At 46.8% G+C, this 14173-nt stretch overlaps 2 protein-coding genes across 2 annotated transcripts; one reads left to right on the top strand and one right to left on the bottom strand.

The window, feature by feature from the left end:
- Nucleotides 1-2821: 2821 nt before the first annotated feature.
- Nucleotides 2822-3520, bottom strand: LOC311342136 (claudin-4; the record flags this gene model as incomplete). The annotated part of the gene is made up of 1 exon (XM_084466973.1): nucleotides 2822-3520. The coding sequence occupies one exon, from the start codon at nucleotides 3518-3520 to the stop codon at nucleotides 2822-2824; it is 699 nt and encodes a 232-aa protein (XP_084323099.1).
- Nucleotides 3521-12545: 9025 nt separating this feature from the next.
- cldna (claudin a) lies at nucleotides 12546-13699 on the top strand. The gene has a single exon (XM_084467353.1). The coding sequence runs from the start codon at nucleotides 12628-12630 to the stop codon at nucleotides 13249-13251; it is 624 nt and encodes a 207-aa protein (XP_084323479.1). The 5' UTR covers nucleotides 12546-12627; the 3' UTR covers nucleotides 13252-13699.
- Nucleotides 13700-14173: the final 474 nt, after the last annotated feature.

The raw sequence follows: 14173 nt of genomic DNA, 5'->3' as shown, positions 1-14173 counted from the left end.
GGCCGTTGGTCTTATCAGTGACCTTGTTCTGATGGTACACACAGCATGAAAGCCCTCACCCCCTTATTTCTACACACACACACACACACACACACACACACACACACCAGACACACACTGGTCAGACCAGTGTGTGTCCAGACACACTAATGCACACAAGGTTAGACATTACAGCTTTTCACTGTGTGGTTTAACGTTGATGTTGTTTTGCTTTTGCCTGTTGCTTTTGTTTCTCACCTTTGTCACATCCCAGGATGGTCAAAACAAAGCAGTTACATCAATGACACAGATTCCTAATCCACCAAGTATCTATTTCTCTCCTCTCTCTCTCTCTCTCTCTCTCTCTCTCTCTCTCTCTCTCTCTCTCTCTCTCTCTCTCTCTCTTTTGCTTTCTCTGTTCTCATGGCCTGCGTCTCTGTCTCTCTCTCTCTGTTCTCATGGTCTTACATGTGAAGCCCCTGTGGTTAAAGGCTGACTCTAGCTTTTTCTGAGAGTGAGTGAGAAGCAATATGACTTCACCTCTTTGGATTTACAAGATTACCCAAAATTACAGAGAGTGACCGTACGGAGCAGATAGAGTTGGAGGGAGTTTGTGTGTTTGTGTGTGTGTGTGTGTGTGTGTGGGGGGGGGGGGTTCTTGGCAGCCCACGCATACCTCTGCTGGCCAATCTCCTCCCTGTCGATAAGGAACATATAATTTATTTCAGAAAGTATCACTCTTAGATTAGTCATTGCCTGTAGGGTGTAGGGTTGACTGTAGTGTTGATTGCTTAGTGAAAGCTTCTGCTCACCAGATAAAACCGCAAGCGACTAGCCAATAGATTTTGGAGGGCTTTTCTGTTTAGATAGAATGTTTCCAATGAATTTAGAGCTGTCTGTTCCTAGCCCCTTAGGGCACTGGCAGCACAAGACATTGTGTTCTGGTATAGCTACTTCTTTACTAATAATACTCGTGGGTGTACAGGCTTTGGACAACCCTGGTCATGGTGATACTCCAGCTCCTAATTCATTTTCTTAGGAAATAAAGATATCATAAGTTCTCCCCCACATATTTTTTTTCCATTTACAACTGACATCTGGCTGATAATAGCAACCTATTGTCATACATTGGCACTCTAGCCTCCTAGTTCTACTAGGCAATTTGTGTAAGTTCCCTGCTAGTAATGCAATTATTTTCTACTGTTAAGTCCTTTAGCAGAGGTTTTTATCCAAGTGAGCAGGTAGGGGGTAGTGCAGCTCAAGGTTGCCTACTGGTAGACTGAGCATATTGGAAATCAAACCCAGTACCTTTCGGCCGGGAGGCGAACACCCTGACCATGACACTTTCCTCCCCTATATACTTCTATAGGATGAACTGTAGTATAAACTTTAGGATACTTTTTTGCATCATATTAGTTGATTACTGCACTACAGCCAATGGATCTAAACAGACTTTACCTTGAAATTGATCACTTAAGGTGTTAGAAGCATTAGTTAGAAATGCCATAGCCATCCTTCAGTTATAGGTCAGTGAAATGCATTGTGAGAAAATCTGTTTCTTGTGGACAGCGCCTGCCTCTGTATCAGACAATCTCGATACAAGACGGCTCCTGGAGTTTTTCTGACCAATCAGGGCATCTCTTCTCGAGGAAACCATTTAGCGAGTCATTCACAAGTATGGTTTTAGGACTTTAGTCCCAAAATCCTACTCTCTTAAAAAACTGCCGAATCCTACCTACAGCACCTTAAAGTTAGCGTGCACCTGATGCAGAGTTGTCGGGGGAATATCAAGAACACGCCCGTACCCCTCAGTGCTCTCTGTTCCTCGAAGCTCCAGATAAGGGCTGTGAGTGAGGAGCAGCAGTGGATCAATGGGGGTCTTTGTGGAGGCAGGGAACCCTGATGGAATCCTCTTATCTCTGAATGGGTTTCAGCCTCGGAGAGATGGGATACACCTGAAGAGAGAGCCCAGGCTGCTCCTCTGAAACAGACCGCCCTTTGTTTCCCCGCTGGTTTCAGTGACCCGAGGTGTAACCAAAGGCCTGTTGGGGTGGGCAACGGACCCCGTCTTGAGTCGGACAAATTCAACTTAAGAAAAGACACCCCCCTCCCCACCCCCCCCCCCCCCCCACCCACCCACCTGTCCCCCCCAACCGACTCATTGACTCAGAACACACTTTGTGAAGACCTGAGTTCTTGTGGTGAAATTCTTGAATACGTATGTAATATTTAATGGGAATCCACCTGCATAGACTGTTGTTTCTGTTGGTAAGGAAAAGAAAGCTCTCTGCCAACAGTATCGCTAGCGATAGCGATTGTATCACATGATTGGATATCTGAACGTTGACCTCATTCAAAATGTGTAATGTCTGTGTTTACATTCGTAACAAACAAACCGTTGCTTATGCGCATCGAAAAAAAAGACACATTTCTTTCTCAAAGATTTTATTCTGATTATTAAAAAATCTCCAGGAAGGGGAACACTGTTTTCTTTTGTAGCTAGATAATAAATGTTTTACTTTTTCATCCTTTTTAAATCTGCACATACCAGCACTGCAAGACAAAGAGTGAGAGCAGAAGGTACAAACCATGGGTTCCTCACTTGTAGCCGACAGGTGCTGCCTGTACCATCCATCCATCCAGTCCCTCTGTTCATTCATCCACCCCATCATCCACACTTTCCTCTCCACCACCGATCCATCTTCTCCCTCTACCACTCATCACGTTCACGACCCCCCCAGTGAAGCCTTCACCTGCATCTACCTCTGGAGGTGTGGAGGTGGGGGGGCCGGGGCAGTGGGGGGGGGGGCGGGGGGGCTATGCTAGCATCCCCCCCCCCCATTCACACATAGTCCCTCCTGGTGTAACCGTTGACGGACGCCGTCTTGACAGCCGAGTAGTTCGCTGCCACCGCCGCCGCCGCCGCCGCGCGGGCGTGAGGCTTAACGCCGGCCCCGCTGCCGGCCGCTCCGGGCGCCCTGGGGGGGCAGGAGCAGCAGAGCAGCACGCCCCCCAGGACCAGCAGGCAGGACGCGGCCCAGCCGAAGTACAGCGCGTTGCCGAACTCCCTCTTGCCCGTCTCCTCCAACATGGGGTCGTAGAAGTCCACCACGATGGCGTTGGCCGTCCAGGACACGGCCACCATCAGCAGCGTCCCCGCCAGCAGGAAGGTCACGCCCGCCGTCACCACCAGCCGCGGCTTGCTGGCCGCGTCGGCGCTGCAGTTGGTGCACTTGGCGCCGGCGGTGGACAGGCCGATGCCCGCCACGCACATCACCAGGGAGACGACGACCAGGGCGCGCGCGGCCTGCAGGTCCACCGGCAGCCCCAGCATGGAGTCGTGCACCTTGCAGTGCATCTGGCCCGTGCTCTGCACCGAGCAGTTCATCCACAGGCCCTCCCAGATCACCTGGGAGATGACGATGTTCTGGCCCACGTAGGCCGCCACCCGCCACATGGGCATGCCGCACGTCACCATGACGCCCAGCCAGCCGGCCACGGCCAGGATCATGCCCAGGATCTCCAGGCCGGCGGAGTACATGGCTGCGGAGGGGCCGGGTGTCTGCGGAGGGGCGGCAGCCCGGGGACAGGCTCTGGTCCTGGGCACCGCGGTGGAGGATAGAGGCTCCCTCTGTTTGGGCTCAGCCCCTCCGGAGACGGGAAGGCGATATGGGATCTCAGCGGCTCCGGTGGTGAGGCGGTGAGCGGGTGAGGAGGAAGGGGAGAGGGTGAGAGGCGACCTTCTTTATATTGCAAAGAAGGGTGAAGGTGGAGTCAAGTTAAGCTGGCACCCTGTTTACTTCTCAATCACATTTGCATTCGGGGAGCAGAGGGGGACGCGGCGGACAGGGGGAACGGGATGAGTTGATCAACAAAGGAAAAAAGCGGGCTGGTCTTTGGGTAGCCCCCCCCCCTCCAACCCAAGGCCACACACTGATAGACACACAAACACACACACAAACACACAAACACACACACACACACACACACACACACACACACACAGACACGCATGCACGCACGCACGCACGCATGCATGCACGTACGCACGCACGCACGCACGCACAGACACACACACACACGCACACACACACATACACACACAAACACATGCACAAACACCTGAATAATTATAAATCCTCAATCCCATCTATATCCAATCCAAACAACATCCGTCCATCTAGATCAGATCCAAATTTATTTGCTTCTAAAATCCCATTCTGATTCAAGGAGCCCTTTCTTGAATCAGGAACATGATACAGAGAAACCAGGAGCCAATCGGCTGCTCCTTATTCAAATGCTAAGAAAGTGACTCTGTGTGTGTGGGGTGGGGGGGGTCATGTGACCACCTGAGAGAAAACGCCAACTCATCTTGTGAATGAGATCTCGTGGCGAGGAAACAATGGCCGACCTTGTCTAGTGACGCCAGGTACAGAGAGCTACACACACAGGGCCAAGCCTCAGCCCTCTCAAAGACATGATCACATTCAAGGGGCGGGATAGTGTCTCCCTGACAAAAAGGTACCGCGTTCGATCCCTGATGTCTCCCCGGCCTATCTGTAGGCATCCCTCAAAGAGACAGCTCACAACCTACCTCATTAATGACATGTACCTGAAAGCTGAAATCACAGTAAATCGCTTTGGATTAAAGCGTCAACTAAGTAGCAATTAGTAATATTATTCAATAATGATGAATTCTTCCAGATGATCACGTAATGAGTGAATGAAATTATTTAAGTTTGCATGGATCCTATGCCCTCACCACTGTCATGAATGTAAACACGAAGCAGACATGTAGAGGTGAGTCACGTGTGGGATGAACGTACTGCAGTCAACTCAGCACTTCTAAATATGGTCAGCTTTGGTGAGGTAATCATTTGTGAAAGGGTGTGGGTTCTGAAGTTTCCACCCAAAATTATTGTGGCAGAAAGTTGGCAACAACAGCAGAAAGAACACAGTGTTAATGAAACCCATATCTATGTTCGTACTAAAACATAACTTTTAAATCTCTTCAGCAAAAACCACAAAATAGATGTTAAATAGACACACTAAACTGCTTAATGCCTGAGTTTGAGGAAGATGAAACCCTCATCATGTTGACAGAAGGGAACAGTGAACTCTTGGTTGGTTGAAGGGGGTGGTTCTTTACTATGGTTTGAGAACCTTGTTGACTCACTAACATTCAAACAGACAAACCACGGCGGGTGGTTCCCGGGCAGAGCTGTCAGGGTTGACCCGGTCTGAGGCTTTTCCTGCCAGGGCCAGAGGTCGTGGGGGGTCAGGAGCGCCGCGGTGTCCATCACACGCATCATAACATCAGGCCGTGTGATCGTAACCAAGTGCTGGAGGGCTTCAAAGACTGGTTGATAACAAGGACTGCCTTTGTCACTGATCCCTCCACATTCTCTATAAAACACACCATTTGGGGGCAGGCTAGTGCAGTCTAGTGTTAGGGTTCTGACTACAATTGTAATGGCCCAAAATATCTGCATTCTATCTCTAGGCAAATCTTGACCGAGATACCTATTTAGCCCCTACCTGCTCATTGATTACGTGTTTCTAACATTCACTGTAAGTCGCTTTGCTTCAAAGCGTTTGCTGCTAAGGGTGATGTTCAATCTCATTCATTTTGAGGGCGTTTACAGTGGGATTAAGAAGAGGTTTGTCAGGGTTGGGCTAAGTGTTTGGGAGGATGGCTCTCAACCAAGCCGGGGGAGTCGAACTCGTGGGCTGCGTCGGTTGATTAGCCGAAAGGACATTTGATAGAGAGCTGGTACCAGTCAGAGCCTGCTGCAGGGGAAGTATGGGAACGGTTCGGCAACTGTACTCCTCCACACACACACACACACACACACACATGCACACACCCACACACAGACACACACACACACACACACACACACACACACACACACACACACACACACACACACACACACACACACACACACAAATGTGTGTGTATATATATGTTTAACATATATGTTTTTGTTTGTGTCTACCTCTTATGCTATTTATAGTATTTATTAAGTAATTTATTATGTGAGACTGGTAACTGCGAACTGAATTGCCCATTTTGGGATAAATAAAGTTTTTCTAATCTAATCTAATCCAAATCCCAAACACACACACAAACGTACACATTTGCAGAACAAAGGCAAGCACATGTGCATGCACACATCCGCACACAAGCTTACATACAAGCGTTCACACCTGCAAGCATGCGCACACACACACACACACCCTGCACTGCTGTTATTTTTCTTTAGATTACTGTCTGACACCTTGTGGTGGAGGATGGTAACAAACTGTTGAATGTTTTCTGTTAAACACAAGAGTTAATGCTAAAAAGACATCAACATCTATAAAAAGCTTCTATGCAAGGTCCGTAATCAATTCAAGCATGCCAACTGCACACTTAGAGGAGTCTTGACAACGGTTGTTTTGTTGGCTGTTTTGAATTGTTGTGTGCCTTATTCATTTTTTAGAAAAAGGCAGTTTAAGCAGCTGTTGTTTATTACGTTTAGTGAAAGTGGCAGTTTCTTTAATGGTTCACTCTCTTTTTTTCCCTTGCAGCTTTTTTCACCTTGAAACAATTTGAACTACAAAAGTCTTAATAAATAATAAAACCTCAGGGACCTCTTATAATCTTTATCCATGCAACACATTTGTCAAAATATAATAAATAATAACATGATTTGGCCCGAGGAAAGGGTGTATGTGTGTGTGTGTGTGTGTGTGTGTGTGTGTGTGTGTGTGTGTGTGTGTGTGTGTGTGTGTGTGTGTGTGTGTGTGTGTGTGTGTGTGTGTGTGGGAGGGGGGTGAAACCGTGACGCAGTGAAGGTTTAGAGAAACCGCTCTTACACTTTACAGCATTCTCATTGGCTCCTGGCAGCTTGCATCTTTCAAACATGGAGAGGTGGGGGTATGGCCCGAGGTTTGTGTCGGTTTGAGTGACCTCAAATAACCCCTGACTGGTTTTACCTGAGTTTCCTCATCTCAAGGTACTCAGTGAGGAAGCCCCCTAACTCTCAGCATGCTGCTGGTCAGGGTGTTGTGCGTTAGGGTCAGGAAGTGGGCTTCCTGACTGCTTACATGGCCCACAGTATGGCAGGATAGTCTGAAACACCACAGTCCCAACCACAACATCATTATTATAAAGATGTCTTACTAGCAACTTCAGCATGGATACAAGCAAATAACATTGGTTGTAAATGTGTATTAAAATGGACTCTGAATTGCATGTGGAATAAGGACTCAATAACAAAGCTAATCATGACTAGCTTTGTTAGTTAGTTAGTTAGTTAATATAAATGTAAACAGTAACAACTTTCAAAAGGATTTCACTGTAACCTATGGCCCTAGTCTTGCACTGCGGGCTCGGGGGTTCTGAAAAGGCTCTGGGTTCGAATACCGATGTACACAGGTGGTTCATCCTCTAGTGCAGCGGTTCTCAAACTATGGTATGCGTACCACTGGTGGTACATGATGCGCTATTAAGTGGTACGCAAAAGAGTTTCCAAAAAATCAAAAACGCAACAAATGTCACGCCAAAAAAAGAAAAATACCTGTTAGATCTCTCGTTGCTTCGGACGAGCGCTAAACTGCTAAATTGAGTCTCACTCCAGCCAAAAACCAAAAGTTGCCAACCCTGCAGGGGGCACCACACATTGCTACCTGGTCTGTGGGAAACACTGTCAACAACAACAACAAATATATATTATATATATATAGCCTTACATTTCAAACAGGCTGACCACAGTTGACAATAAATAATATATTTTTTAAGACTAAATGTGCCTCCGGTGTGAACTGTGTGTAGCAGAATAGGGCCGCAGGCCTACACTACTGTAACAACTACTGTTGTTATATTTTATAACATTGTTCCTAATGATGGTACTTGGGGAGACAAATATTTTCTGAGGTGGTACACGGTATAAAAAGTTTGAGAACCACTGCTCTAGTGTAATGCCCCGACTGACCCTTTGCCGTGGCTGGGAGACATGTCCCTCCAACTCCCTGTAAGTGGCTCTGAGACGAAGAGTCCATGACTCAGTAGTCAGTGGTAGGGGAGCCGCAGACCTGCGTGTGTCTGCCTGTGCAGCGCGCTGATGCACCTGCCGTGGGAGAGGAAACCAGACCCACCGGTTTCTACAGACCGCTACAGGTGTCTCAGCATGTACCGACACACACGCATACACACACACACACACACACACACACACACACACACACACACACACACACACACACACACACACACACACACATACACACACACATACTGAGTGTGTACACACACACACACACACACACACACACACACACACACACACACACACACACACACACACACACACACACACACACACACACACACACACACACACACACACGCACACACTAATAGTGTGTGTGGCACTCTAGTGCCAAGATTATTCAGAACTCTCTTCCTCCCTTTTCTTAGGCATACTCAGTCTGTCGTTTTATTGCTTGTCAGTTTCAGTGTGTGAGCGTGTGCTTGTTACCCAGTTGCAACACATCATGCATAAGGTTTACAGATTGACATCAGACCCTTAACCCCTCTGGCTGATCCAGAGACTAGGTCCTGGTCCTGGTCCTGGAGGGGGCCCTAGGCCAGGGCTAGAGGACCTGTGGGATTTGCATGGTTCATAGATGTGTTAGATTGCATTTAACCTTTATTTTAAAAATTGACCAAAACATCATCAAATACATTGATGGCTTCATCTCGAGACTAAATGAGATCGCCACTGTAACGTTTCAGGGAATGACAACTGAAGACCTCACAAGGAGCAGGGTGTGCACTTTGTGACTTTGTAAACATCTGAACCAAAGCCTTCATTTGTCCTGCTTATTTCCTTAAGTCTCACTAACGCTGTTCATGGCCAGGTTGTTAGTCAACAGGTAATTGATTAGAAGATTGAGAGACGCTCATTCATAAAAGCTCTCAAATGTTCAAGCAGAGGAAAAACACGTAGGCTACGTACACCTGTCCTTTTCCATCCAATGCCAAAAATAGCTTCCGTTGTGTTTCACAACAGATATACAAATGAATAACTGAAAAACCCTGCGGGCAAAATTCTACAAAGGTGCCTGTGCCCATACACAATGTGGCAATCACTTGGTTACACCTCAACTGACACACAACCGGAATATTCCACACCTTCAAATCCTCCATGAGCCATGCTACTTGGTTTCCACAACATTACATTATTGCTGTTCAAACACATTTAGGACAGATATACGTCAGCAATGCAGTTCCCGATCGCAATAGCAATTGATGCACATAATTATAACAGTGTAACATTTGGATTAGATGGATTTGACAAATTAAATCGAACACAAACTAAAAGTGAAATGTAAATATCCTCACATCTCAGATGAGATCTCTTTCAAACAAAGAAAACCCATGTCATCTGGAATCTTGTTGTATGTTGTGTGTGCATGTGTATGCGTGTGTGTCTTTGTGTCACAACAGGTATGAGTCATGAGTCCTGACTTGTCGACAACTCAGACTTCTGAGTGAAACTGTGCCATCGTTGCCGCATAATGGGCCCCTGTGACACGCAGTGATGACATCACACACCTAACACAGACCTGAGTCTATTGCTCGTATAGAAACTGCCGACGTCTTTGCTCTATCAATAGACTCGTCTGTCATCAAAACACCCAATCAAAGAATGGTTTGAATTGATTTCAGCATGTAATCAGTTATTATTGGGAGTGGGACTGTCCCTTGTTCCTCTCCTCCTTCCCCACTTTTAGATTCCCATCGTGTAAAATCCATTCAAAGGTCAAAATAATTAAAGTCTGAATTGAATTGTCATATTATACAAGTTAGCAAACTGTCTCAAAATAGCCCATACTGTGAGGCCACGTTGAATGTCATTTTGAGCCTGCTCTGCTCTGAACGTATCAGAGTGTGGTGACTAGTGTGTCTTTCACGGTCTTGTGTCTCGACTCGACGTGCTGGGAGTGAACCGGCCGGTTAAACCGACGAGGTGAGCCCCTGGGGATGCGACGGTGCCTGTCCCTCGCCCGCCTGTCCACACTTGTCCTCCGAGCTCCTCTCGGCTTTCACACGCTTTCTGAAGGTAAAACGCACCTCTAATGCACCTGTGTGCCTTCCCAACTTCCCCCTTACCGCCACTCTGTTGGCAGCCCTTTTGCTCAGAGAACCTACACCCATTTAGAACCATGATCTAGAGCAGTGGGTCCCAACCCATCTTGGACCCGTGACCCATCTTTACAAGGTCTGAGGAATTCCTTGAGACCCCCATTTACATGTGCCCCTGCATCAACATGCTACACCGAACTAGTTAGTAGTGGTCTCATGGCTAAGAATCACTAATCTGTGAGTGTGGGAATGTTATGAGCCCATTTAAACCTTTTAATGATTACTTTTTACCAGGCAAACCCCAAGGTCGGGAAACACTGACTGTAAAGACAAAGACTGATGAGTTCCCTTCCATTGTCATGTACACAAGTGCACCAGTACACAAGTGCACCAGTACACTGATTTGCCTGTGGACACAGGTGAGAATGCAATCATGCAGTCATAGTTTCCTGTGCAGGTGACACGGAAAAGATGATTGATGATGATAATCATGATAAAATGATCCTGAATCACTCACGTCGTATGACGAGTGATGCGGCTCAAAGGTCACTTTGGAGGACACAGGACATCAAGAGGGACGCACACACGCGCGCGCGTGTGTGTGTGTGTGTGTGTCTGTTATTCACAGTAAAGGACACATGAAGAAGACAGTAGTCTGAGTGTGGTGGCGACGCAGCCATGGCGCCGCGAGGAATCTCCACGCAGGAAGCTCTGACCCCCCGTCTCCCTTCACAGCCTTAATTGTAGACATTCCTGTGTGATATCCCCGCGCCTGGAACCCGATCGCCGCGTCGCTCGGCCCGGTGGCTTTAATGAACCAGCGGGGGTAAAATAGAGCCATTCTTGTCCAAACTGCAGTTTCTGGCTCTCAAACACTGCCCCCATTCAGGTCCTCAGACAATCTGATTCTCTTTAATTCTCTTTACCCACCAACTCCCCCCCCCTAAACCACTCTCACTGGTCCTTTCGACGGTTTTCTTCTCTTTTTTTTCTCCTCTTCTGTCAGTCTAGCAACCGACATCACATCATTTATTTATTTTTACTTTGCAGTTGTGGAAACATCTCCTTGTGGTTCTCGCCTTGCTACAACTATGGACACCTGGCGAGAGTGACCTGTCCTAGACACACGGCCTGAAGAGCACGCACACACACACACACACACACACACGCACACACACACGCACACACACACGCGCGCACACACACGCTTGTGCATCACACAGCGGCCGCTCCAGGGATCGATCAAACATCTCAGCTTAAGGTCAGAAGCGCTCACTTTTACTTCTCTGTGCGGTTGTCATGTCTGCGTTCTCTGAGTACCCAGAGAGAGACGGTAGGCTGTCTTGATGCTAGTTGAATCATGATGTGTGGTTGTGTTTTGACCCTAAGAAGTGTTCTGAACAATGTTGAGCAAGTTGGGTGGTCAAATATTATATCATTTTAAAGATGTGATCATTATGTTCAAAGTTATCGCTTCTTTGTAAACCCCATGTTGGCTTGACTAGCACCTGCATTACTTCTCTATACCCAGCCTACGGTTCTCTTATGCTGAGATTGTATTGGTTTCGAAACAAAATAAAAGCGGAACAGTATATATTTCTCTGAAAGAATACATGGGTAAGAGGAACAGAAAGGAAAGGAAGTTATTTGCATGACATAGAGTATATGGCATAGAGGATAAAAGGGAGATTACATAAAGGTTATTCAAGCCTTAACTGGACTGACTGGTTTTATTGACCTTATTCACCCAGCACTCTCATGTTTTTTCTCTCATTTTAAAACAACATTTAATGCATCAGACATTTTATATAACCGTCATGTGGATTGTATTTTGCTCCTGTCTTAATCAAAGAACAATTCCAAAACTTCAAACTGTATCTGTGTGAATAAGGCTAAACTGCCTTGTGGTATAGAAATCAGAGTGATCTCCATTGCACAGCTTTCCATGAAAGTACCCTTTTCCTTGTGAACACAGGGGAATGCTTTGCTACAGCTGTGAGTGAAGGACCATACAAGATTTCAACACCCTATGTAAAGTGACAGAGACAATAATGCGGCTAATCCAAAAGCACAAAAGAGTTAAAAAATGGCGTACTAAGATAATGATTATATAATCCTGAGGGTGTGTTGAGGAGTTTGGGAAGCTTCGCCGACCTAAACTAACGTGTGAGCAAGTGTGTAAGCGGTATCGCCTGAATCCGTTACGGGACAGGAGGAGACAAAACCCGGCATGATGACACATGCCCTGAGGGGGGGGTGGGGTGGGGGCTGGCACACACGTCACAAAATGGTGTGACTGTTAGTGTGTGAGAGTGAGTGTGTGTGTGTGTGTGTATGCGTGTGTGTGTGTTAAGCCCCACCTCAAGGTTAACTTATAAAAGACCTGTTCCAACCTTTTCCTAAACATTAACTCTCTGGGATCCTTTTAACCAGGACACGGCTGATCTCACACACATTCACCGTTTTTCATTCTTTTGCGAGGACAAATAACAAAGCTTTCTAAAGGGATCATGGCAGCGGGTGGCTTACAGATTCTGGGCATCGCCCTGGGCCTGATCGGCTTGATCGGGGCCATCGTCACGTGTGCCATCCCCATGTGGAAGGTGACCGCCTTCATCGGGCAGAACATCGTCACGGCCCAGACCACCAACCAGGGCATCTGGATGACCTGCGTGGTGCAGAGCACGGGCCAGATGCAGTGCAAGGTCTACGACTCCATGCTGGCTCTGAGCAGCGACATGCAGGCGGCACGCGCCCTCATGATCATCTCCATCCTGGTGGGCCTCATGGCCATACTGCTGGCCGTGGCCGGAGGCAAGTGCACCAACTGCGTGGAGGACGAGGGCGCCAAGTCCAAGATCGCCATCGCGGCCGGTGTGATGTTCATCATCTCCGGCATCATGTGTCTGATCCCCGTCTGCTGGACGGCCAGCACGGTGATCAGGGAGTTCTACAACCCCTTGGTGGTCGGCTCCCAGAAGAGGGAGCTGGGCGCGGCGCTGTTCATCGGCTGGGGTGCGTCCGCCCTGCTCATCGTTGGCGGGGCCCTGCTGTGTGCCAACTGCCCCCCCAAGGACAACTACACCGCCAAGTACTCGGGCCCCAGGTCCGGCGTGTCCAAGGACTACGTCTGAGAAGCACAGGGAGGAAACTGGACGAGTTTTGGGAAAGAAATTAGCAAAAGGAGGGACTGAAAAGGACTTGGAGAGAAAAAAGGGAAATAAGTGTTATAATAGTAAGCCAATCTGCTCTGTGTTGTGAGGTGTGTTGTACGCATGGCGTGTTTTTGCAGTGTATTTCAAGTCTAGTTGGACCATTGTATGCTGAGCTCCAGACAAATGAGGGATCAGGGTGACTTTCTGTATTGGAGATCAAGTGACGAGAATTATTGCCCAAACAACCGAGTCAAGGAAAGGAGTCTGGTTAGGTGACACGCCCCAAAAAGACAGACCAATTTCAAATGCTCAATGTTGACTGCTTTGTCTGCTTTGAAATATTTCAATCATGTTGTTGTTTTTATATATAAGCTGTTTGTGCACATACAGGAGTCACAAAAGTGTAAATAAAGAATTATTTTTTAAACGTCAATGTCTTATTTGCTTTCTGAGTAAATGCAACACAGTTAAAAGTGCAACATTTCCCTATGTCTTCTTGAAGACTTGCTTTCTCATAAAGAAACGTTATGAGACTTTGCATAGCATCATGGTATATTTTATCTTTGCATTCTAGTATTCATTTGACCAATGATGATATTTAAATCGATTTTGTAGATTTAACAGTAGGCCTACAATGAATACAGCAAATACATTGTTTTCTAAAGGGAAAAACAAAGAAAGAAAAGTGGGCTTGATAATTAAAACAGCTTCTAAATATTTATTCTCATACTTGATCATACATATGATAAGAAAAACACAATTTTCACAAAGAATGTGTATTGGAGTAAAACAGTAAAACGTAAAGAATACCTAGATCAGACACAAACCAAAATTATCTCTTAATATTATAATTATCTCCTAATATATATTGTCTGAATATTACATACATGCAGTAATTTGG

The sequence above is a fragment of the Micromesistius poutassou genome (genome assembly GCF_964030765.1).
Source record: "Micromesistius poutassou genome assembly, chromosome: 4".
In the NCBI taxonomy this organism is placed as follows: domain Eukaryota; kingdom Metazoa; phylum Chordata; class Actinopteri; order Gadiformes; family Gadidae; genus Micromesistius; species Micromesistius poutassou.
The sequence above is the reverse complement of the archived record's forward strand: the minus strand, read 5'-3'. Positions and strand labels throughout refer to the sequence as shown.